This window comes from Sphaerodactylus townsendi, linkage group LG01 (genome assembly GCF_021028975.2).
Source record: "Sphaerodactylus townsendi isolate TG3544 linkage group LG01, MPM_Stown_v2.3, whole genome shotgun sequence".
Taxonomy (NCBI): Eukaryota; Metazoa; Chordata; class Lepidosauria; order Squamata; family Sphaerodactylidae; genus Sphaerodactylus; species Sphaerodactylus townsendi.
This window is the reverse complement of record NC_059425.1, coordinates 158,411,702-158,438,486: the sequence shown is the minus strand read 5'-3', so window position 1 is coordinate 158,438,486 and position 26,785 is coordinate 158,411,702. Positions and strand designations below refer to the sequence as shown.

Below are 26,785 nucleotides of genomic sequence, written 5' to 3'. Positions count from 1 at the left end.
GAAAAGTAAGGAATATACTCCTTGCCCTTTCTCTGGATCGGGAACAGGTTCTCCAGATTGAATGGCAATCGGTTGGTCCACTGCCATGGAGATTCTGAGTCTTTTTTCCTTGATGGCTGAGCTGGGAGACAGAAATAATTGCTCTGGAGGTTGAGCTGAGAGTTGTATTATGTGGAAGAAGAGTTGGATTTAAATCCCCCCCCTTTCTCTCCTGCAAGGAGACTCAAGGGGGCTTACAAACTCCTTTCCCTTCCCCCCTCACAACAAATACCCTGTGAGGTAGGTGGGGCTGAGAGAGCTCAGAAGAACTGTGTCTAGCCCAAGGTCACCCAACTGGTGTGTGTTGGAGTGCACAGTCTAATCTGAATTCCCCAGATAACCCTCCACAGCTCAGGCAGCAGAGCGGGGAATCAAATCCGGTTCCTCCAGATTAGAGTACACCTGCTCTTAACCACTACGCCACTCCTGCCCCAAGTCACTAACTCTAGGGCCCAGGCACCCTGTATTCGCTTTCCCAGGCCTCCTAAATTAGTGACAGTCTCTCCCCCTGCCCTTACCAGAGCTCGCAAGGGATCAAGCCTTGTTGTTCTTCCCCTCCTGCTCAGCTCTATCCTCTTTGGTCTACGCTCTGCAGTTGAAGTTATCCCTTCTGCGGAACTGGCAGGAAGAAGTCCAGCTTTTTTTCTGATTTTCCTATTAAAAGTGCAGGACACAAAGTTGGGTTCAAAAGGAATGATTGCTGGGGCCACATCTATCACCTCTGTAGGTTTGTGGAATCACCTTTGACTTGATTTTTGCTTCCATGAGGATACGGTTGAGGGCATCTCTAAAGCGCCTGTCACCCTGGAAGGGGTAAGTCATGACTACAGACTCAGAACAAAAATTGGCTAGCCAAGCCCTGAGCCAGTGAGGCATCTTGTTGCAGCTGTGGAGGCCCACACCCTGGCAGAAAAGGCCATGTGTCCAAGGTGGCATCTACTGAGGACACAGCCTTGGGGATTCTGGATGCACAATGGATGCTGTGACGGAGGTCTGGATGAACGCAGCTATGGCTTTGGCCATTTTTTCTGGAAAGTTAGTCTGCCTTGCTGTTCATGTCGTCTCTAATGTGGCCCTCTCCATCTTCAGAAAGAAGGCTGCAAGGCTGCTATAGTGGCATCTATTAAGGGAACTTGTAACAGGTCATTAGTGTAAGAAGGCATTGTATAAATCTTCTTAAATCCTGGAATCTGCCTGCTGGATATTGGCTTTGCCCAGTCTGCCTTCAAATGCTCCTCAAACAAATGGGCAAATGGGAAAACCCTTTCAACTGGAGCTAAATGAGGTGGGGGGAGGACTCCTTTTTTACTTTGTGCTTGGACTTTGTGTCTGACTTGGCCTGTTCTCACACAAGGTCTTTTTGAGATCAAGAGCTGCCAGGGTTTGGGACAAGAAGTACTGGTAGTCTTCAGTCTCAAAAAACAAAGAGCTTCCTCAGGAGCCTGAATTTCCTCACGGTCCTGCTCTTCATACAGAAACTCACCCTCTTCCCTGGAGCCCTCACCACTGTGTGAGGATGGATTCTGGTCCCTAGAGGGTCTAACCCCCCCCCCTTTTCTGGCTGCTTTAGTCAGCCATGAATGGTCCCTCCCCCCGCATCCCGAGAACTGAGGGCTAGTTTCTCTGTCAGAGGGGGACTGGGAATGGAAACTGAAAGAATTGATAAGGTCACCATCTGTTGTAAAATGGCTATCATCTCTGCCCTCGCAGTTACTGCCATCCCATCTCTCGTGGCTCTCATAGCCTCTAGAAGTTCACCCAGAAGGAAGGGGGACCAAGGTTTACACTCAGTAACATGTGACCTTTCTGGCTGATCTGTGGTATCCACAGGCTCCTCCAAGCCAGTTGGAATGATCTCTGGGGCTCCTTGAGAGACAAAGGGCTCAGGAGCAGTGTGGGTGGAACCACTGTGGTTCACAGCTGCCAATTTGCACTTTTTGTACCTTTTTTCCATGCAGCTGATGCAGCCACGATTGCAGGGCTCTGTAAGGTCAAGGCAGCCCTCAGGATCATGTCCACCCCCGGCCCACACTGCTTTCCTCCCACACTGCAATTGGCATGTCCAAATCCTCCTCAGATAGAAAGCCATCATTTGTTAACAGCCCCAGACAGTTTTGGATAACAAAAAGAAAATGCTAGAGGCTAAAAATCTAAAGCCGGTACAGCAGGCAACAAACTACTGCTTCACCCTATGAAACGGGAAAAAACTGAAGAAGGTGGGGCGACTCCCACGGGAAACAGGAAGCAGTTAATTTTTCCTGCCTCCATGGATAACTGGTCAGAATCACCCACAAGATGTCCTCCTGCTCTGTGTTCCAGTATAGAGAATAAGCTTACAGCCCGGTCTGGGAGCTCAGTGGGCAATGTTCCTGAGCTGGAATGCCAGTGGAAGCCGAGTAAAGTTGGCTCCACTTGGTAACACCTCTGGCTCGTCCTCCCCATACTGGCATTCACTCAGATGCTGGCATAGCTCCCTGGCAGTGCTCACTCCCGGGTTTAGCTGCTGTGGAGGTTTAGGCTGGCAGAGGAGGCAAATGCGCTGGTGGGGCTTTCTGCAGCTCCCAAATGCCATTTTGGCCACTTCATCTGGATTGGGTTGTCAGAACAGCTTCTCAAACTAAAAGAATCCACCCACCCACTCATCCATCCATCCAGTGAATTTAATATTTGGCTAAAGTATAATATACAACTGTATTGTAACACTGCATTGCAACACACCATAACACACAGGCTCAGGGCAGTTTCCAACCGAATATATACATAATATAAATCCAATAATAAATAATATAAAATTATAAATGTGAAAACTATACATAATTTCCATGAATTCCATTATGGCGATACAGCTTCCCAGTTCCACCTGATCTCACTAAAAAATCACAACAGAAGGGGAGGAAGGAAAAAAAGAGGGGGGTGGAGCCAGACGGAACCATTGCTGCCTCAATCACATGCCTGGTGGAATAATTCCATTTTACAGGCCCTGAAAAACTGCATCAGATCTCGCAGGGCCCAGGTCTCATTAGACAGAGTGTTCCACCAGGCTGGGACCAGGGCCAAAAAAGTCCTGACCCTGGTTGAGGCAAAAAACTACATCCTGTCTCCCTGAGAACAAGCTGGGAAACACCCATCCAGACGTCCTCCCCCGGCAGTAGAACCCTGGTTTTCTCTGTTACTAATCAGAAACTCTGCCTGCTACCCTGGCTCTGGTTGTAATCCAGAAAGAGCCCCATTTAAAAATAAAGCTTCAAGCCATGTACAAGGCCATGATAGTACTCTTACAGTGTGTGTGGATTCACATGATGCACAGAAGTCTGTCTGCTATCACAATCTGCCATTAAAAGAAAACTGGCAAGCTGCTTCACTTGTTCCTTATTTGGATGTCCCAGACTGAGTGGTAGTTAAAACTGAGAATGTATTGCTGATGCAACACTAAAATATTGTTAAACAGACAAAGTATACCAAGCTACGTTTATTACATGCAACACATTTCAAATGAGAAAAGGAGGGCCTAACCAGAGCCCTAGGGACTACTTAGCAAGCTCCCCCCGCCCCTCAAAAAAGGAAACAAAAACACACACAGCCAAATCTCTTTGCATTTATCACTGGCATTTGTGAACATACATTTTGCAAAATACAAATGAGATCTTGAGTTCCAAAACATTAAGGACATTTGTATCGTCTGGAAAAGATAAAGCTTTTACCTACGACATCATTCAAGTTCAAGACACGTACTCCTTAAAACAAATCTTACTGAAATGTATTTCTGAAGAGGTCATAAAATGCGTATTCTGAAATATTTCCTCTTTGATACAAGATCCTTATGAAAGAGAATGTGAAAACTGAATACAGGCCAATTGTGTTAAGACAGCTAATGCAAGCAGCAGCACACTAAACTCTCCATTGTCTGTACTGCCTATCCTGTGAAAAGCAACAAGCATTTAGGACATTTGACTCATGATTACAACAAAAGGGGTGCTTTCTCTTTCTGCCGTCAAACTTTACACAGAAGATCTTACTCAGAAACAGCCCTGAAAGCATCGTATCATAGACTCACTGCTTTCTGTATTCAGTGTCACGCTTTACACTTTAGCTTGATTAGCACTCCTGGCCAAAGAATAAATGAGCTGTTGCAGATTTTCTGAATCGCTTGCTGTTTTTGAATTTGAGACTGGAGAGAGTGGGGAGGAGGATCTTTGGCACTGCATTGGTTAGTTGGAATTAAGACTGTACAAACTGCTTCAGGGGAAACCCAGCTCTCAAACGTGAAGCTCCAAATCAATTCCCATAGCAGAACCTTGGCAATAACATCCTTTCTGAGGAAAAAAATCTTTCTGATCTTTGTTATTGGTTTTGATGCTGCCTTCCTCTTTTCATCTGCTGATGGAAGGGCTGCAGGTAGAGATGGGGAAAATAAGGGCTTCACAATTTTAAGGACCTGGGTCACACTGTGAAACTGGGGAGTGGCAGCAGCATACCTATCTTAATCGAACACTGGTGCACATTTTTTCTCAATGTGAAGTGGCTGGGAGAGTAGGAATCTCTCTCTGGAAGCCCACAGTGGTTCTATGAAACCCTTGCTGGTGTCTGATACCATAATCTATAGCATTGGTATCAACACAGTATGGGAGGGGCTCCAATCTCTTGATAATTTTAGCTGCCTTTTAAACAACAATTTTATCAGCTCTCCCCACATTCCCCATGTGCTCCCCAAAGAGCTTTGCATTCAGCCAACAACAATCTACTGGTGGTCCCAGCCCCAAAACAGTCTGGCTGTTCTCAACTGGGGCTAGAGCCCTGTGAGATCTGGTATAAGTCTGCAGGGCCTGCAAGACAGAGTAATTCCACTAGGCCAGTGATAGCGAACCTTTTCGAGACCGAGTGCCCAAATTGCAACCCAAAACCCAATTATTTATCGCAAAATGTCAACATGGCAATTTAACCTGAATACTGAGGTTCTAGTTTAGAAAAAAAACGGTTTGCTCTGAGGCACGTGTTACTTGGGAGTAAGCTTGGTGAACCGTGCAACGCTTCGAATGGGTGAATCACGATCCTAGTTTACTCAGAAGCAAGGCCAGCCTAAATGTGTATGTGTGTATGTGAGTGGAAAATCACTCCCCCACATGACAAACTCTATGCGCATGTGCCCACAGAGAGCCCACGCGTGCCATAGGTCCGCCACCACTGCACTAGGTCCACAGCTAAGGATAGTAATGCTTTCTATCCTTACTGGTCTCCCCCCACTTCCCTCCCAATACGATGGATGATGACATATGACACAGGGATAATAATAATTGGATGGATTTATTTAAGGGCACCAAAGTACGCATGGAAATTATGAGATTTTACCAGATTTTATGAATTTTTACAATATTGGTTGTTTTTATAATATGACTGTTCTTCATTGAAAGCCACCTTTACACTCTGTAATATCACTGTGGACTGCTCTGAACTGTTCGAGTTTCCACACGGCATGTTTGCATTTCAGACTTGACTTATATAAAGAGAGAATCTCCTCAGTGCTGGTTACCCACCCATTCTGTGCTCTCCAACTTAGCCCAAACAGAGGCCCCTTCAGCACATGCAGAATTATGCACTTTCAATCCACTTTCACACTTGTTTGCAAGTGGATTTTGCTATTCCACACAGTAAAAACCAGCTGCAAAATGCATTGAAAGTGGATTGAAAGTGCATTATTCTGTATGTGCGGAAGGAGCCAGAGAGAACATCTGCAAAATGTGTTATATATCAAGAGGGAAGGGTAGGTAAAGGAGCCAGAGAGAACATATGGGAGAGTCCTGGACATTTTCTCATTCCTGAAGTTTAGAGGAAGTTTAGAGGAAGTTTAGAGGCCATTGACTAGGGCAGTGGAAAATATGACAGGAAGAGAGAGAGTTTTTAGAAAGAGTGACATTTTAGGCGGCCTAAGATGGCAGAATGCTGAACAGTAACTGATATGAAGAAAGCTGACAGGAAGGAAGTAGATTCCTTTAAAACGTGGTGTTGGAAAAGAATGTTATGGACCGTCAAATGTTATGGACCATCAAAAAAATAAGTGGGTTCTAGCATAAGATGTCCCTAGAAACGGAAATGACTTAACTGAGGCTGTCTTATTTTGGTCATATTATATGAGGACAAAAGTCACCGGCAAAGACATGTTTGATGAAGATGGGAAGAAGAGAGGAAGACCCAGCATGTCATGGATAAAGGAAGCTGTGGCCCACAGTCTGCAAGACCTGAGCAAGGCTGTTAACAATAGGATGTTTTGGAGGACACTGATTCATAGGGCTGCCATGAGCTGGAAGTGACTTGACAGAGCTTAATACACACACATAATTGATATTTAACACAGATTCATACACACACACACCTCAATTCCAGGGTTTTGTGCAGAGAGGGAAGTCCAGTACATATGGGAGAGTCCTGGACATTTTCTCATTCCTGAAGTTTAGAGGAATAACTACAATAACTACAATAAAGGAATAACTACAATGTTTAAAGGAATAACTAGAATAACACAACTGATGATCAATTCATTTGAAAACATGAAACAGGCAGCAGAACTCTGTGGTGGATTCCAACTGAAATCTGGCCTGTGGTGGATTCCAACTGAAAGCTCACGTTTAACTTTGTACTTTTGTGATTACTATGTTGTGAAACATTTTGCCTATTGTTCACTATGGATGTGTATTATTGCACCTAGATTATTGCACATTTTGGCCTCATACTTCCTTTGATATCCAGGACATGCAGAGAGGTAGACTTTGTGTAGTTTAATATGGTTTCCTTTCCCTTTGAAATTGCTGGCATTTGTTCTAAAATGCTCTTACAAATATGGATGATATCCCATCCCACTCTAGATGCTAGAAAAACAGAATTAGACTTCTTCTTTTTTGCAAAGTTGAGTAATGTATGTCATGTTTACTCAGCAGTAAATTCCACTGACTTGGGCAGAAATCTCAATAAAGATCTGACAGTTTGCAGGAGACAGAAGTTCCACCCCTCTGACAACAGAAATTATGGCTTGAGAGGAGCTCGAGAGGGACCTGACAGCCTATGGGCAATGGCTTATGAGTACAGTGTTTTCAGATGGCAGCTGGGCTGACCTAAAGTAGAACTGCTATGTTCAAGACCAGTTGTCCTTCAACAGCAAGAATACTTTCAGGGCATAGGTTTTTGAGAGTCAAACCTGGACATTCCTAGTCATTATATCCAGTGGTGAGATTCAAATAATTTAACAACTGGTTCCGGTGGTGAGATTAAAATAATTTAACAACTGTTTGTTTACAAGCACCATTTTAACAACCAGTTCTGCTGAAGTGGTGTGAACCTGCTGAATCCTACCACTGATTATATCTCAATTAAAAGATGGAATGGTTTTTTGAAGAAAGAAGTCAGAATGCAGAACTACTGTGTACATTGTAACCCGTTTGATTAGAACAGAGGGGAAGGGCTTGGAGGCTAAAAATTAGCATCTACAGTGAGATAAGAGTCCCATGTCTCTATTCAGCTTTGGAGAGGTCCATTATTTGGAACCTTTGCATCAGTGGTTTATTTTTATTTATTTATTTATTTATTTTTTCAATTTATATACCGCCCGATCCCCGGGGTTCTCAACCTTCCTAATGCCGCGACCTTTTAATACAGTTCCTCATGTTGTGGTGACCCCCAACCATAAAATTATTTGTGTCTTGGTTCCTAAGACCATCAGAAATATGTGTTTTCCAATGGTCTTAGGCGACCCCTGTGAAAGGGTTGTTCGACCCCCAAAGGGGTCACGACCCACAGGTTGAGAACCGCTGCTTTGAATGAACTCAAGTTCAGCAATCTCACATTGTAAAGTCCCCTTGAAACTTCGCTGTTTGAGGACTGCTGCTCTTAGGTCAGCAATGGAATGATGTGGAAGATGAAAAGGTTCTCCCGTTGGATTCTGAGTGTTACAATTTTTTAATATCAGATTCACATCCATTTATTCTTTTGCATAAGGCCTGGCCTGTTAACCCAATGTATAGAGTGGAAGGGAATTGCTGACATTTTGATGGTATATGTATATGATGAAAGATGAACACTGAACAAGTGAATGAATCTCAAATGGTGTGACTGATGTTATTAGGTCCAGTGACTGTGTTGTTCAAGTGAAAAGGAGGACAGAGTTGGCATCTTGGTTTGTTTGAAGGCCCTGCTGCCAGAGTCTGTGTCCGTGTTAGCAAGGTCATTATTGCGAGTGAGAAGTTATTTAAGGTTAGGAAGCTACTGGAAGGCAAGAAAAGGTTTGCCTCCCATCACCAGTGAGGAATTAATTTGAAGAGAGGTCTTTTTAAAAAGACAAAAGAAATAGAGTCTATCCAGAAAACTTTATCTTTATTTCATAATCTAGAAGTGGCAGTAAAAAAGTAATCCTATTGGTTATGGGGAATAAAGCAGGAGAACTAAACATGAATATCTAGAGGATTTGGATCTAAGCCAGTTGACTGAACTCCACACCATCTGGGGCGGGATAAGGTGTCTGTGGCGCTCTTGTGGCCACACTAAGTCCCTGATTGGACACTGTGGCCCATTACCCACAGCTGGCTCTGCCCCGCCTTTGCCCCGCTCGGGTGCAAAAGTCACACCAGAAGTACTCTCACTTTCCGTGGGGAAAACCAGAAACTCAAGCGGGGCAAAGGGAAGTGCATCAGGACAAGAGATCTTGCCCTGACGCACTTTCTCTCTTGGAGCGCCACAGGGAGGAACAGCGTTGGGACAAGATTTTTTGCCCTGACATACTTTCACTCCCAGCATGTATCAGGGAGGAAGCACGCTGGGACAAGATTACTTGCCCCGACACACTCCAGCCGCCAGGGTGCAGCAACTGCCCCATGGGTAATCGGCCTATAATATCCCAAATATCTTATTTATATTTCAGAGGTAGCACAATGCTTCACAAATGCCTCTAAATAACAGGTATTTCCATTTTTTAAAAAAACCTGAAAATAAATAGCCAGACCAAACTTGGGCGGTAGCACTGTTTTACTGAGCGTTGGTCTCTGGTAGATTAAATGTAAACAAAACAGAGAAGGGAGAATGGAATTTTAACTGCAGTTCCTGCTGGAAGTTTAGCTTGAATTGAGGCTTTGACAAATGCCTCAAAGCCTTCTAAATCAAAGAGTTTGAATGTCTTCTTTGCAGACTGTCAGCTAAGTATTAAGTATTTTCACCAACCATTTCAAATTTCAGGAAAATCATCAGACAGTTCATGTTCGCAGTTTTGCATAAACCTTAACACATCAGACTTCTTTCTTCCTTTTTGATCATGCATTAGCCATGGTTGTAATGTTACCCAGGGAATTCTCATCCCTGTGAAACTGGTCTTTGAAGCTGTTTAAAAATGAGATGTATCTTGAAACAAATCCCCCCCCCCAAAATGGAATGCAACAAAACAAAAAAATTGGAGTGCAATTATGCAAATCACTCATCCTTACTAACTAGAGCATGAGTATGGTATGCTGGGTCAAACCTAGCATTCCCCCTCTCTTAGACATGAAATCTACCCCGAAGTGAGAATGGAAACCTAATTCACATGAAATGGTTAAATTATTGCAGACACATTATAATGATAAGGCACTCTGTGGAAGGAACTTGCAAGTCATTCAAAGGATATGGTTACAGGGAAACTGCAATCCCTTGGTCCTTTTTACTTCACTTATTTCCTCTCATTTTCTTCCTACACACAGCAGAGTTTACTAAAACAAGCTGTACAGCTGAAGCATACAGAGGAAGCCAATCACTATAAGTAAGAGGAAAATAGAAGGATCTCCCAACAAACATTTTAAAAAGCGAAAGGAAATTACTCCCCTGACCTATCACCTCTTATAAAGGAAGCTCCTTGCTGAAATTAAGCGATGGTGACTTGTGATTGGAGAGAGGCTTCAAGGAGGATATGGAGATGATTCCATATTTTCTGCCAATGCTCCTGAGTTGTTATAAGCTACAGCTCTCAAGACTCAGCAAATCCCAAGAGCCAAATCCCCACAGCACCCAAACATTTCATCAATGCATCAAGTATATTCAACAAACAGAAATCCTTTTCTCTCTTAGCTTGATGGCTGCTGCTGCTCCTAATTGCTCTGGTTCACATGCCCCCCCCCCCTGCTATCTTTGGCAAGCTCCATTACATTGCTGGGAAAATGGCATGAAAAGGAATCATCATAATGTTCATACTGCACCAATGCAGATAGTGAAAGCTATCTGAAGAGAGACCTGTCATGAGAATGGCTTTTTTCACAGCCCAGGAGGAATATTTGTGCTTAGAGCTTACAGAGACACACTCACTTTATTTTGTTCAATTTTTATGCCGCCCTCCCAGTGGGCTCACTTCTGCTAGGGCTCACTTCTGCAGTTCTTCAAAAAAAAAAGATGTGTTATACTTGTATTAGAGCTGTGGTGGCGAACCTTTGGCACTCCAGATGTTATGGACTACAATTCCCATCAGCCCATGCCAGCGCATGCCCAGGTGGAGCATACTGGCAGGGAGCTGAAATCGAGAATTGAAGTCCATAGCTATCTGGAGTCTCAAATTCTACTAATCGAGGCTTATGTTGTACTAGAAGCCTTGAACCAGGCTTACCCCCATATTCATTTATATAATAAAACACCTGTGCTGTGGCATAAACAAAATTACAAGAAACTGTGAAGAGGTTAGCATTATAGGAATTTTCTTCTAAAATGTAATCATTACAGTACAAAATCTTGATAGGGGAAATATGAACTTGACCCCTAAATAGTTGGGCTATTCTTTAGATCCAAAGAAAATGTGTCAAGCGGTGATAATAGCTACCAGTACTTGGCATAATTAATTTAGTGAAGATTTTTTCATCTTTAAGTTCCAGGCTGAAAAAGTGCATCAGCTGAATTTTTGCATGTTTTTTTTAAAAGCCACCAAACTGGATCTAAATGATTCACTTGGGCAGAAGAGGACAGATGCTCATTTACAGCTGGCAGAGCTCCTCTCCTTTTAGTATTGCCCAATATATAAAAAACAAGCAGTTTCCTACCAAGGCTAGGAAGTAATAAGAAAACCTTTCCTTGCTAAAGTCCTGCATGCCAAGCAGCTCTTAGAAGTAGAAGAACACCTGCTAGGATCAGAACTGACGACTCTAGTGAAAAAGAGGGCATTGGACAAGCAAGTCCAGTTGACTAGCTTTTAACCAGATTAAGAGTTGGGGAAAAAAATAACAGCTAATGCATGCAAGTAGCTAGCAAAAACATCACACAACAATTGTTTGAGCAACCCCAGTACACAGGATTAAAAATAGATAAATTAAACATGCTGAACTAACAAAGAGGGAACAACAAACACCCAGTTCAGTCACATTCCCCTTCTGAACCACACATTTGGATCTCTGGAAAAACTATTATGAGCTCCAGTATCCTTCCCTTCAATGTGCAAACCTAGACCAAGGAAAGGTTGTAATTATAAAACTATTACATACTTCGCTAAGGGAACAGCCTCAATTTCATGAAGTGGTTGAAAATCACCCTTGAGGTGGTGAAACAAAACTGAATGGTTGCCAACAAAAGAGAGATCTATCTCAGATCCATGCCTTCAACAGTGTCACCTGCAGCAACTGCTAAGATGATAATATTGATTTTCATACTATGAACAGAATGCCCTGTAGATTCTTAAATATCCACCCACCAACGAATGAAGGAACAACTACAAAGAGCATTAACAAGTTGGAGAGCTGCTTCTCTCTTTAAACATCTTAAGGCCCTTTAATCTACCCATCACCTCCTTGGCTTACTGCAGCAAGCTGGGTTTTTTTAACGCACAACAAGCAGGGGAAGATCACAACACCCAGGTGTGAGCTGCATCCTCTCCCCGTTGCTTCAAGGGAGTTGCAGCCCAGTCCCTCTGCATGTTCAGTGAGAAGGAGGCCTGCCTTCAGGGAGCTACTCTCAAGTTGACCGGCAGGAACATTGGGGAAAAGACCTGCCATCATATCAAAGTACACTCTCACCACAGCCAAAGGAAGCATATCTATATATTTAGCTTATCTTTGTAAGACAAAAACAGTTAGGTAGGGAGGCAGACGGTGTTCAAATTATAATCTGCTACAACACTGGATTTTCCTCTTTGTAATTTATCTTAAATGTGTTTGAACTTAACTACACATTATGAGATTTTTCTTGAATTCTCTGGAATTAAAATACTTGGCTGCACTTTGTTCCCTCGTAAAGCCTGTAAATGCGTGTGGTTAAAGCCAGCTAGACATTTCCCTTTAGTTTATGGTTTGCCTCTTTTTTCTGTGGAAGGGTTCCCACACCCTTAATGACAATGTTACAGGGAAAAATTGATAATGTGAAGTTCCCCCATCTTTGTATCTGTCACAAGGATCCTGCCACAACAAAAAGGCTACAGCTGGAGTACATGCACATTCACCTCAGATCTAAGAATTAAAAATGCAGTGACAGAATAACATGAACAAGAAACTGGAAGCAGAAAAGTAGCTTCTGAAGGAAGAATGAATGACTCCTATTTCAGCATAGTGTCACAACCCCCCTACCCTTCGTAACTGCTCTCCCCCAATCCCACATTCCAAACTTTTGTTTGCCACAGAAACATGAGCACAGCACTTAGAAATACAGGAAAAGAAGATAGAAATATTTGTGAGGTGAAAACCTTAGTGAATGTAGGGCCCCTTCCGCACACGCAAAATAATGTGTTTTCAAACCACTTTCACAACTGTTTGCAAGTGAATTTAGCTATTCCACACAGCTTCAAAGAGCACTGAAAGCAGTTTGAAAGTGCATTATTTTGCATGTGCGGAATGAGCCCAGGCTAGAATTTTGCTTTCTTCCTTCCTCTTTGATGCAAATCCTATCCTTTTAGCACTCGCCTGCAGAGCTTGGGCCCTGAAGACCCAGAGTTAAGGCAGAATATGTAGTTCTGACCGGTTAAAACTGTGCTAATTTGGCAACAGAGATCCAATGACTCAACACAGGGTCTTCTGCCAAATCTGATTGGCAGAAGGAGAAAAATTCTTGTGGTTCCTTAATCTATTAAACACAGAAGGTGTGACCAAAATCTTGCAGCACAAGATTCCATGCTCACTGTATAACTGACAGCTGCATCGACTACTATTCAGGTAAGAAGAATTCAACTTTGAAGAAGAATTCAACCTCTTTGTGTTGGTTCATGGCCCAATTTAAACATGATGGTGGCAGGAGAAAAAAAAAAGCCCCCTTATGATTTTGCGCTCACACACAGCAGCTCAGTTAAACCAAACTGTCAGTTGTGATGAACACAGCATTAGCATGCCAAGGCCGACTGCCCAGGCGGGTGCTGCTCTGGCCGGCTAACAATGGATACACAGCAATTTTGCACACAGAGCAGCCCAAATGAAAGGTAACACAATACACAGGCAAAGTCACATTGTCAAGTTCTTTTGTTCTGCTAGCACCACATTTAAATTGTGTCTGGCAGAGGCAATGGACTTCAGACTCATTTGGTAACTACCAAATCATCCAATTTGAAGTCCTTTAGTTACTGGAGCTTGCATATGGATCTAATGGTTAAGTCGCTAGAATAGATGCTGCGAAAGAGAACAGGGACTTAATCCCAGTAAATCCTCACCTCACTGTACCACTGTCCTGAGCTTGCCCTAGCTGGATTTAAAGTGTAAACATCTGGGGTCAAAGCGAGGGGGACAGCCCAAAACCACTGCCGCCTTTGATGAGGACCAACCCAAACACGAAAGAGCAGGCATGTTTCAAGCTTCATAACTAAGGAAAAACAAATACTAAAAAACAAAAGAACTATTTAAAAAAATAGTCTAGAAGAGTGGTGGCAAATCTATGGCACGGGTGCCAGAGATGGCACTCAGAGCCTTCTCTGTGGGCACGCACAAACAGAGTCCCCGCACACACATCTAGGCTGGCCTTGGCCGCTGGGCTCGATTATTAGCATTAAACCTAAGACCTAGTTTTGGGGAAGCAGTGTAGGTAACCCCACTGATTTTTCATGTGAAGAACTAAAGCGCGATCTTTTACCTGGGGGTAAGCTCAGTTGCTGGCAATGGGGCTTGCTTCTGAGTAAACCCTCCTAGGGTCGTGATTCACCTGTTGGAAGAGTTGCACAGTTGCTTCAAAGCGAAGTCACTGACTACCACCAAGTTTACTCCTGAGTAATGCACGCCTCGGAGCCAAACGTTTTTTCTAAACTAAAATCTCAGTATTCAGGTTAAATTGCCATGTTGGCACTTTGTGATAAATAAGTGGGTTTGCAAGGAGACTCAAAGGGGATGACAATCTTCTTTCCCTTCCCACCTCACAACAAACACCCTGTGAGGTGGGTGGTGCTGAGAGTTCAGAAGAACTGTGACTAGCCCAAGGTCACCCAGCTGGCGTGTGTTGGAGTGCACAGGCTAATTTGAATTCCCCAGATAAGCCTCCACAGCTCAAGTAGAAGAGTGGGGAATCAAACCCGGTTCCTCCAGATTAGAGTACACCTGCTCGTAACCACTACGCCACTGCTGCTCACACACCCAAACCCCATCAGATGCAGCAGGGTGCCCAGGCTTTAAGATCCTATACGTCAAGCCACACTGCAAACCTGTCAACAGTCATTCAAATTTGATACAGGGGCAGGGAAATTCTATGTAACAGGTAAGGAAGGTTTTCCTCCCTTTTCAGGTCATCCATATGCCACAAACTATTAATAAAAGAATGGGAGCCCCTGCAAGCTATTGTGTTTCTTGTGAATTACGAACATCTGCAGATTTGCAGGCTGCCTCGCTTGTAAATGTTAGGCTGTAAACAAATGAAAAGGAATAGGAATAGGAAGGAGACCTCATCTGACTTCTCAAGGGCTGCACTGCAGGGGCGGGGGGATTATACCAACTTTATTTCAAACAAAGATTGGAACCACTCACACATTATTGAAGCAATAAACTCATTTCTTTCATATTGTACTCTGTAGAAAAGTAAACACATCCTAAACCTCAGCACTACTGTGCCAATAATATTACCTTTTATGATTTGTCTGGTAGCTTTAAATAGCTATAAAAGCCTGCCATAAACAGAAACAGCAAAGGCCAGGATTGCATTGTTAAATTGCAGTTAATAGGGAGTACAGATCCAGTGACTCAACAATCCATATCCTATAAGAAGAGAAGAGTTTGGATTTATATCCTCCCTTTCTCTCCTGTAAGGAGACTCAAAGGGGCTTACAATCTCCTTTCCCTCCCGCCCGCAACAACAAACACCCTGTGAGGTAAGAGGGGCTGAGAGAGAGCTCCAAAGTCTAGCCCAAGGTCACCCAGCTGGCATGTGTTGGAGTACACAAGCTAATCTGGTTCACCAGGTAAGCCTCCACAGCTCAAGAGGCAGAGCAGGGAATCAAACCTGGTTCTCCAGATCAGAACGCCCCTGCTCTTCACCACTACGCCACAGTGTGGGATGAAACAGATGGTGTGTGGGTGTATGCAAATATTGTTAAAAAGAGGAAAACGCCTGTATGGTACATGTGAAATTTAAGTTGCTTGTTATTTCCTGGAACAAAGAAAATCAGTTCAGCACAGCAGTTGTCATACTGGGATGATATTTCGTATTATCTTAACTTTTCAATTGTTAATATATTCATGGCAGTAAACAAAATCAAGAATTCTTACCCAGTAAGCTGGCAGTAAACAAAATCAAGAATTCTTACCCAGGTAGAATGTCAGAGTCCATTTTGCGGGACAGGGAGAGTCATTACAGGGTGGTATCAATCTGTTTATTTCATTATTAGTTAATGGTGCAGCCTGGCATCTACTGTTAGGACAAACACAAACTTCCAGTAGGTTCTCCTCATATTACAAATATGAGGGGTGACATGATAGCTACGTTTAAATATTTGAAGGGGTGTCATGTTGAAGAGGGAGCAAGCTTGTTTTCTGTTGCCCCAGTGACTAAGATACAGTGTAACGGATTCAAACTATGAGAAACCTAACTATTAGGAAGAACTTCCTGACGGTAACGGCTGTTTGAAAGGGGCATGTACTGCCCTGGTGGGTGGTGGAGTCTTCCTCTTTGCAGGTTTTTAAACAGAGGCTGGATGGCCATCTGTTAGGAGTTATCTGTTCCTGCATGGTAGGGAGTTGGACTGGATGGCCCTTGTGGTCTCTTCCATGATTCTATCACATCTTAACCTCAGAAGGATGCTTTCAAAGGTAATATTAGTTTTCCAAATAAGCTATGGTAAAATTAGCAGGCTAACTGCCACTGATATGCAGATATACAGCTCCATCCATGAGCCAGGCAAGGAGCCCAAACAGGCTTCCTGGAGACATGGAGAGGAAAGTCAACAGCTTCCCCGTCATGGAGGAGCCTCTGTAGGCCCAAATGGACTTACACCCCTGAAAGGGTGGCTTAAGTTTGAAGCAAAGCCTGCCAGTGTAACACCAGCAAAAGCTGGAAAGAAGATTGGCTCCTCCGCTGGCCATGCCCCCGTACCCCATGTACCCCGTACCATGTACCCCATACCAGGGGCCCTGGTATGCTGGAAGAGGGCATGCTAGTGGGATCGCCCCTCCTCTGGGGTAACTGCCCCAGGGAAGGCAAATCCACAGGTGCTGTGGTGCGTTGCTCCGAAGCACAGATTTGCCCCTCCCCCCCAAATTGGGCTCATGAACTGGTTAACTGTTTGAGAAATGCAAATGTCTGGAATTAAGGTAGACTGATCTTACACTCTGGACCAAGTTTTGTAATCCTAAACTCGAGCAATTTCTTTTGAAAACCCATGTGAGCTGACCACCATGATCCATATAAGCTGTAAAATATGCATGATTGGAAAGTTAGACCATGTGGAAAACTTACCTAGTATTTCTGTGATTTTTTTGGTATGTCCTTTGGTGATGTAAGTTTAAGAACTGATAAAAATTTTAATAGAATAAAAGTTAGCATATAAGTGCTCCATTTTTCTTTGAGGTTTTGATCAAAGGCTCTAAAACAGCAATTCCACTTGTAACAACCTGTGAAGTACAAAAGCAGTTTGGTACTGAGCGTCTTCCTGCTGGAATGTTTTCAAGTCACAGAGTTTTGCCAGGCATATGACACAGGCTCTAGTCAATATTTTAGAAGTCTTCTAAGACACATTAAAACCAGATTCCATGCATGCCATTATAACAATAATAAAAACATTAAGAATAACCACCACAACAACATGAAACGCATGACACACCTAGCAAATACCTATCTTATTTTGAATCTTCCACTTAGTGGAAGAACAATGTGATCAAAGGTCTCAAAAGAATAATAAATTCTACATTGGCCAGTACTTGCTACAGTTGACTGACTGGCTAGCAGGAACTCTTAATTTCATCTTACTGTAACATCCTGCACTAAGACTAATGAGCAATCCTAAAAAGTTACATCTTTCTATGCCACTGACTTCAATAAACTTAGAAGGGTGTAAGTGTTTAGGACTGCACTGTAAGGGATGTAATTATCTTTTGTCACAATAAACTGAAAGTTATAAAAAATAATAGTTACCAAAACAGTAGGACCTCAAAAGACATGAAAGGAAAAGAGTGTGTGAGAAAGTGTTAAAGATAATAAAGGTTCCCACAGAGTGTCTCCTAGAATGCAACAAGGGCAGAATAAAACTGAAGTGCACGTTAGCAAAGTCACATGGGCACTCATGCCTCTTCCGCACATGCAGAATAATGCACTTTCAATCCACTTTCACAATTCTTTGCTAGTGGATTTTGCTATTCTGCACAGTAAAATTCAGCTGCAAAGTGCACTGAAAGAGGATTGAAAGTGCATTATTCTGCATGTGCGGAAGGGGCCTAAAAGAGAACCACTGAACTCCACCAGGTGTGTTAAGAATCCCTGCACCCATAGGATGGCTACTCTATGCCATTCACTCACTCACTTTCTTTTCCATCCATTCTTGTTCTTTTTGAAAGAATAGGAGCAGTGAATAGTCATGAAGCAATTCAGCAGAAATACGTGTCATTAGCAAAAGTTAATGAGTTGAAATAGGCTGTGACTGAAGACAATTACTTCAATTGCTTTCAGACATTATGAAGATGCACAGAGAACAGAAGCACAGGTAACAGAAGCTATGCTTTTCATTTCAAAACTCCCCCACCCCCGCCTATCCAAAATGGAACTTTGGCCTTTCCCCATACAATACAGAGCCATTTTGGCACATCTCATCAAGCTCTACTTTTTCCCCCCAATGAAGGCTGGGAATTCAGAGAACATATTAAATCTATGTTGTAAAAAAAACGTGGTGACCCAGGTGAGGGGGTGGCATGCTCTCAGGGACTGGGGCAAGGAACTACAGAGAAATCTACTATTTAGAAGCTCTGTTGCTTATGTGCTTTATATGCAGCCATGTCAGCATCGTGGAAACTACAAAATCTCATCCCACTCCCTAAATAGAAGAAGCATTTATTGTAATTGTGTACACACAACAAAATTTACAAGCATTCCCCTATGGAATTTACAAATATCAGTCAATGATGAGCCAGACTAGAACTTTCATCTCCTAAGAGCCTAGTTTCCAACAGTCACAGTTCATTGGATCTCAAAAGCATGCAACTGAGACATTTCTTTGTTTTCTTCCCAAAACAACAAGAGGGGTGATCACCTACGGGGCTGGTCTTGAGCGAGACTTTAACTAGTGGCTTCCAATGGATCCAGCTTGATCTTTATGATTGCTGAAAAGGTGCATAGAACAAACTGTGCCCAGGTAGAAGGGCAGCATGTATCTTCCCACAAAAAAAAGTCAGACAAGCAATTATACAGTAAGGTCAGTTAATATATGACATTTCCAAACAATTCTTTTCAATATAGGTAGAGCTGTTCTTTGCATTTTAAAGAATGAAAGCATTTCAAAGACTAACTCTTGTACAGTAAAAAGAGTAACAACATAAACAGTATTATCTGCATTTGTAAAATGCAACTCAAGTACAGGACCTGAAAAAGTTCCTCAGTGGCACCACGCTCTGGATCTCATCTCCCCCTTAGGAAATGCTTCTACTAAATTTCTGCCAATCAATTATTTAAAAAACATGGGGCCATGCCTGTTGCTATCCCCTGTATCGATTAGCAGAATTTGTTCTCATCATTTTTCTTTCTGTAATAAGAGAGATATTTCAGCAGAGCACGGCAGCATATATCTATACCCAAAATTTGCATGAGAGCTTGTATGTCATTCTTTTTTTAGCCACGAGAGAACACACACAAGTTTCACACAGTATTCACTGTAACAACACTATCACTGTGTGATCCAAAGGGGGAGGGGGGCTTTGGAACCTGTATGGCCCCTGCGCTGGTGTTGATGAAACCTAGCACTGGTGTAAGTTGCATCTACACTGCTGCAGGCCAGTTAGGGTGCAGTGTAGCAGTGCAACACCTGAAGCTGACCAACCCTCTGTGCCGCTGTTCCTCCAGAGCAGGAGCCCACACCAGTGTTGAAAGGAGTGTTCTCAGGGGGTGGAGCTGATGAGTCAGCTTCCAGTGGGCTTTCAGCCCAGGAACCCCCTCTTTTGATGGCATACATCACACCATCAAAAAGGTAGGCACAGGTCATGGAGCTCCATAGGAGTTTGCAGGGCAGCTGAGGATTTTTTGCAGGTTAATTTACAACCCAACTATAAAACTATTAGAAACTGTATGGATTTCTTTGTTCACAGAAGAAGAGGATGGTTTAGGATAGTACAGCAGGGGGAAAATTTTCTGTGATTTTGCTAGCATGTAGCCTCCGCTATCACTTATCTCCTGCTGTTTTCGCTGGTGCGGTGTTTCTCCTTGCTGTTTATTTGTTGGTCTTTTCACTGTATAGATAAGCTTGGATGGTCAAGATGCCCTCCCTTTCTCAGAGCAGAAAGAACCTTCAAGATAATCAAGGTTCATTCTCGCTATGTGGGGGAGGGCATCTTCAAATGTGGGAAATCCCGAGGGCCATGGAAGACCATGTGGCGACACAGCAAATTTCTAGACAGACGCTTGCTAGGGCGGCACTGGTGGCCACGATTCTTACTGAATGTGCTGTTCATACCTGTTGGTACTTGTAGACTGCTGGATCAGAATGCTTGAATTATGCATTGTTTTAACATGTAGCTAATGGTTGCCCTGGACATCTTTTTGTCCTTATAGGAGATGAACAGGGAGGTGATGTTCTTATTGAGGATATGAGTTTAATGCATTTCCTTAGGGCCCTGTGCAGATCTAGCATGTGCCAGGATTTTTCCTTAGGGGTTCTGGTTTGGGTCAAAAGGAGGGAAGGTAAATTTCTTGTTCCCTGTAGAATCTGGAGTTGACCTTCGGAATGGAAGTTCAGTCGGGTTTTTTAAAACTACTTTATCCTAGTGAAAAACTGTAGGGCTGATAGCGAGAGTCAATGGAATTTGCCACCTCTGCGTGAAGCCCCTCTGAAGGACTGCCAGTGCCTCTTCTGGTCTGGTTGGTACCTTGGAAGGGTATGAAAGGAGTGAAAGGACAGCTGGAAAGGGAATCTTCTGTCTTCCCTGCTAAGACTTTTGAACATCGCCTTTTTCATATCCTTTGTTTCAATTAGGATTTTGTTGAGTTCTCTCCAAATAGCTTTCCTCCTTCAAAGGGATAAGCCATGAGGATAGCCCTGGAGTGGCAGTCTGCTGGCCACACTGCCCTTCTGGATGCTGGGGTGGCTGCCATGATGCGTGCCACATAAGACATGATGTCTAAAGATGCATCTGCCCTGAAAGCAACTACCCATTGCCCTTTAGAATTCTGCAACTGTCTGGGGGAATGAGCTGAATAAATTTGTGAGACCAGACAATAGAGACTCGTGCTATTATTACAGCTGCCACTGCTGAAGGTCTGAAGAACTGGGCTGAGGCTTTGTAGGGTTTTTTGGCAGCCAAGTCTATCTTTCTGACCAGGGTGTCCTTGAAAGTGCCCATGCCATCTACAGATAGTAAGTCAGAGGACTGCAAGGCTGCTATCAGGGGATCTACTAAAGGTAGTTGCAGCAATTCCATAGCCTGGCTTTCCAGGTGGTATAATTTCTTGGCTGAAAGGCTTCTGCTACTTAGCTTCTCACAGGCTTCTGCTACTTAGCTTCTCAAAGCCTCTCAAAGTATTCTGGAAGGGGGGCTGACTTTTCTGCTAAAGTGGCTCCATGGAAAAATTCCTAGTTCCCCTTAGTTTCAGAACCTTCACCTTTGTTCCCTTCTGAGCTGCCTGACTCCTCTGTCAGCTATAACTTTTGCTAATAGGGCCTATAAATCCTCCCCATTGAAAAATCTGGTGAGTTGTTCTGCTGATGGTGCTTCTTCCTCCCCTGAGGAAAATTCTCCTTCCTCCTTTTTTTCCTCTGAGAGGGAAGAGATAGAGTGGGCTGTCTCTGTGCGTTCTCGTAGGCTCCTGATGAGGAGGCCTTTCTGGCTGCTTTGATAGCCCAGCATTGTAAATGCCTTCTATGGGTGGCAAAGCCCTCTTCTGAAGACATAGGTGAGGGAGATCTATGACCACCTAAGATGGAATTGGATGGTGTATGGCTGACCTGGAGGCACAGCATATCCTCCTTCACTGCAGTCTGAATTGGCTGGGATAGATCCCAGTGACAAGATGGCTGCCCTTCCTCCTCACAAGATGGCCGCCCAACCTCTAATTGACTGGTACTTTACCCCCCAACTGGTGATCCAGTGCTCCCTGTTGAGGATGAGGCTTTCTGCGAGTCTGGCAGACCATTTTCACCGCTCAAGGCTGAACTGGCTGCTTTGGAGGGGGCTCTTGCTGCTACTGCTTTTTTGTTTTTGTTTTCATCTTGCTGTTCATGGCCCCCTCCTGGCTTGCAAGCTGCACTCGGGCTGCTGCACTTACAGCCGATCTGGGTCTGCACCCTCCTCTGAGAGGAATCCCTCTTCAAGGTTTCAGCTCTCTCAAACTCCTATTCCATATTGCCCCATTCCATGGGAGAATCAGAACAGAACAGGGGAAATTTAAGGAATGAAAAAGTAACAAGAGCAGGACAGGTATTTAAAAAAATAGGTAAGAAGTAAATAAGTATGAGAAGGAGGAAAAAGCAGAAAGAAAGAGAAAGATTAGCTAGAGGTAAAAGAGAGTCCTCACTAAACTGCTATCCCTAGGTGAGGAAGGAAACGAAACTGGCTAAAAACAGCACAACAGGGGGATAAAATTCAGAAGTTTTGTCGCACCCACCTGAGCAACCAATGGGAATAACCCATACTTGAAAAAGCCCTCTCCCTTAGAGACAGAATTCCAGTTTTCAATTTACCTAGACTCAATATAATATTATAATTTCTCCCCCAAAAAAATATTACATAGACTGTCTTTACTGGAAGAAGAACTGTATGAAAACTGAAGCTTGTGAGAAGAATTCCAAATATGGCTAAATAATAGTCATCACACTGCTTGCTGCGAAAGTGTATTTCTTACACTGTTAACTCACTGTAACCCTCTGTTATGCAAGCTAAGGTTAAGGATAAAGGCCAAGGCCATGGCAACCGTAATGGACTCCAGGGTGCCATTTTCATCTTCTCTGCCTCCTCCGCATCTCCTTCCAGTTTCCCTGAAGCTAATGACGACTGTCATCACTCGATTTGTGTGGGTTTCCAGCTAGCGGCTTCAGCAAGGCTCGCTTTAAAATGCACACCAAGAATAGCATATGAGGCCATCCGTGCATCAGAGATAAACGGGATGCAATTGCCAGGCTTGGCTTAGAGGACGAGGTCTTCTTTGGAAATGCACAAACGACTGGTATATGCCTGCCAGCCTGGACACCATCTTTCTCTCACATTTGTTAGTACAAAAATGTGCTGCTTCCACGCCTACCCTGGTTAATTTTAGACTCATGTAACCTTCTGCCGTTTTAGTATATATAAACTGCAGAAGCAGGACAGAAATCCAATAAGGATAATGCACACTTAGTCACCAGTTAAGCAAGCCAGTAACATGAAGAAAAGTGAGTAGAGATTGGGTGGGTGGTGACATATGTTCTCTAGAAGCTTAGACAGTCTTTGGAAAACAGCCTCTGCAAAGTTTATAGAGAACCTACTGCAAAATGGTCATCTACCCAGTAGTGCCAATTAATAATACTAACAGAAGGGATGGATTTATAGTGTGTTAAGGAATTATTAAACTGCTACCACATAAATCAGAGCACACCCTTGTACCCGAAAAATGGAACTATCACAGTTTCTTTCTTTGGAAAGACATGTGCACACACGCAAAGCAGCCTCTTTCGTTTTTGTTTCATCCAACTAATCTGACCCATCTGGACCCAGGCAGAGGAGTGCAAGCATGAACCAGGTCGTACAATGGATTTAGGAAACACTGTCCTCCCCCTCCCCCCAGCATGACACCCAGAGACATATGGAATTACAAGAAAGCCAGCATGGTGTACTGGTTATCTGCAAGACCCAGATTCAAATCCTCACTCCACTATAAATCTTGCTGGGAGATCCTGGACCAATCACTTACCCTCAGCCTATCCTACTTCACATGATTGCTGTGAGGATAAAATGAAGGAGAGAAGAGATTGTACATGCCATCCTACAGCCCTCAGAGGAAGGGTGAAATAAAAAAACATACTAAAGAAGCAAACATACTTGCTTTGCATGCAAGGAACCCTAAAACACACATATCCCACTCAAGGATGCACTGAAAAGAACACCAGCGCTGTTACTAAGCCACAGGTGTCAAACTCGTGGCCCTCCAGATGTTATGGACTACTGTAGTCCATAACATCTGGAGGGCCGTGACTTTGACACCTATGCACTAAGCTGTTCTGATGTAACTAATACACATTAACTGATTTTCACCATGACCCTAAATTAAATCAGTGTGGGACTTAATGCCTCATACGTTGATTAGGACAGCAACACAGCTCTCATGAAAAGCCTGTTTTATCATCACCACAGATAAAAGAACAAAAGGGCCCAAATCATGACTGTTGTAAGTAATGGTAAATTAATTCTCAGCAGACAAATGTGAGGTGAGGTGGGGGGGGGGGACACACCTGGAATTACACTGAATCTCCAGGAAGCTTCTTGAACATTTTCCCCCTCTGTTCTACTAACCCAGGGGTAGGGAACCTGCGGCTCTCCAGATGTTCAGGAACTACAATTCCCATCAGCCTCTGTCAGCAGTAGATGAGGGGTACCCAATCTTTTCAAGTCTTGTAATTTTCTTTGGAATTCTAACCCGGGGCAATGGATGCAACCACAAAATGGCCACTAAAGGAGGCACAGTCAACTACAAAACGTCAGGGAGTGAAGTTATGCTCAATTCTAACATGAACCCTTGAACATTTTAGCAAGAAGCTCTGTTTAACAGGATGTCTTTCAAAATGAACATATTGTTGTAAAATATTTTCTGGCGCACACACAGGATATCAGCAGCACACAATGAAGATGCTTGTGATTCAATCACAGCTGTTGCCAAAGCAACATTTTTTTTAAAAAAAATCTGCATAAGCAATCAAATTTCCAATGGCCAATCAGAATCCCTGCAGGGTAAAATCCCCACTTTGCCCCACCCACTTTCTAGAAATGCTTGGAGGCTGCCAGGAAAAGTGTTGATAGGCACCCTGGTGCTGAAAGACATCACGCTGGCAACCTTTAGCTGCAAGTACATTGAAGAGGTTTGAGATTTTGCCTCTTTTGTTTTCTCCCCAGGAGAAAATCTAACAAGTTAAAGGGTTAAGCTGAGGGATATCAAGATGACTGTAAGGGTATTACAGTCATGGACAGTTGCTGCACCATCTTCCTTCTGGCATATATCTACTAGTCTGAGTGGCAAACCACTTCTGAACGTCTCTTGCCTTGAAAACCCTACAGGCTCACCGTAACTCAGATGTGAGTTGATGGCAAAAACAAAACAAACCAAAAACCCTCTGGTTTCCTTCCTGCCCTGGCTGTAGAGATGAACGCTGAGCAAGAGTGCACTGTGTAAAACACACTCATAAAGAAATATACAGCACCAGAATGCAAGCCAGCTGTGCCTGTGCCAAAGGGAGGGAAGGAATGATATCCAAAAGTGCATCAGATTTTTCAGTGGATGTAGACAGATAGATAGACACACACACACATCTCCACATGCAACCCTAGATAGATCCATTGTGATACAGTGGTTAGAGTGGCAGACTCAGATCTGGAAGAAACAAGTTCAAATCATCACTGGGTCATGGAAGCTTCGGAGGGGAGTGGCTCAGCGGCAGAGGATGTCCTCAGAATGAAGAAAGTCTCGGGTTCAATTCCTGGCATCTCCAGTTAAGAATCTGGTAGTAGGAAATGTAAAAGACTCCTACCTGAAACCCTGGAGAGATGCTGCCACTATGAGTAGCACTTTGATGGTCCAATGCTTTGATTCAGCATAAGGCAAATCCAGGTGTGTACTTGGTCAAATTAGCTGGCTGACCTTGGACCAGGCGAGCTGTCAGCCTAGCCTACCTCACAAGGTTGTTGTGGGGATAAAATTGAGCAGTGAAGGGTGCAAGCTGCCTTAGCCCCACCCCCACTGGCAAAACAGGTAGACTACATAAATGACAAAAATGCATAATTGACTACCAACATAACACAGGCAATTAAAGACTCCCATGTTCATCCTCCCCTTTCATTGTGATCAACGGTGAACCACTGAATGTGTCTTGCACAGGCACTCACTAATTGGTTTAAATGCTTAATTACCACAGAGTGTGTCTAAATGTGTGCGTGTGTAAATACAGACCCAGAGAGAGAGAGAGATCTCAACAGACTCTGCAAAGGGTCGACTATAATCATGAAAAACTATAACCACCCTTCTGCGATTAACTTCTGCAACTGCAGTTTTCCAGGCTGGGGCTCCTAATGCTGTATAATATAAATAGACTAGAGGTCATCTAATGGAGTTTCCTTCACATATCGACGGCTTCGTTGATCCTCAAGAGGTGCTCTGGACGGCTGTCCCTTCTCCCCAGCCAAGGCACCCAAAGGGGGGCCCTCATTTCCCTCTCCCGCCTAAGTCCACCCTCGACACCCCCAGCCCTCCACGCTCCTGCTCCTCCACCTCTGGTGGGTGCATGCACGGCACCTAACGCCAGGAGCATGCCTGCCTCCCTCGAGAGTGAGAGCAATGCGCACTGCTTATGGTTCAGTCGCTGCCGCTGAGGCAGACTGCGGAGGCCTACCCGAGAGCAACAAATGAGCCCCTCCGCCAAGCTCCGGAGGAAGCAAGCAGACACAAAGAGACTGCGGACGACCACTCACCCTCCTGCAGCTGCTGGGAAGGTGCGGGGCTCTCGCCTGAGCTGCTGCTGGTGCCGCCTCTCCTAAGCAGGCGCCTCCTGCGCTCTGCGCTTGCCGCCGCCGCTTGCATGGACCAGGCACTGCCCGCCGCCCCTTAGTCTCCCGTGCAGTCTTTCCAGGGGCTCGGCGCTTGGTGCATTGTGCAGACTCTCTCCTCCACCGCTGCCTGCGTGCCCGGGCACTTCCTTGCAGGCTTGCTTCTCCTCCCCCACCCTCGCCCAGCCGTCCCCTCCCCTTAGGAAGGAAGGAGGAGGGAGCAGCTAATCTGAGCACAAGGACGCCATTAAGCTTCAGTGGTTTTGCGGCCGGAGCGGCTTTGCTTTGAAGCGGCCGCTGAATATGGAGCATCCTCACGGCGCCCCCTGCTGACCAGTAGCGTCAATGTCCACGAGTTGAGAGTTGCATCCACGGACTATTATTAATTGCCACATTCTCCTGGCAAGCGCCTCTCCTCAGTCCTGGCAGTCAGAATACAATTCGAAGCA

General features: G+C 44.1%; 1 protein-coding gene across 3 annotated transcripts in view; it reads right to left on the bottom strand.

Moving 5' to 3' along the window:
- Positions 1-26,577, bottom strand: part of RNF144A (ring finger protein 144A) — a 68,504-nt gene extending 41,927 nt beyond the window's left edge. The window contains exon 1 of one of the 3 annotated variants that reach the window (XM_048498299.1): positions 26,262-26,577. In XM_048498299.1, coding sequence (XP_048354256.1) covers positions 26,262-26,370 — 109 coding nt within the window. In that variant the 5' untranslated portion in view covers positions 26,371-26,577. Of the gene's footprint in view, positions 1-16,872; positions 16,980-26,261 lie in introns of those variants that run through there. The other 2 variants (XM_048498290.1, XM_048498310.1) reach the window with 2 other exon arrangements.
- Positions 26,578-26,785: the final 208 nt, after the last annotated feature.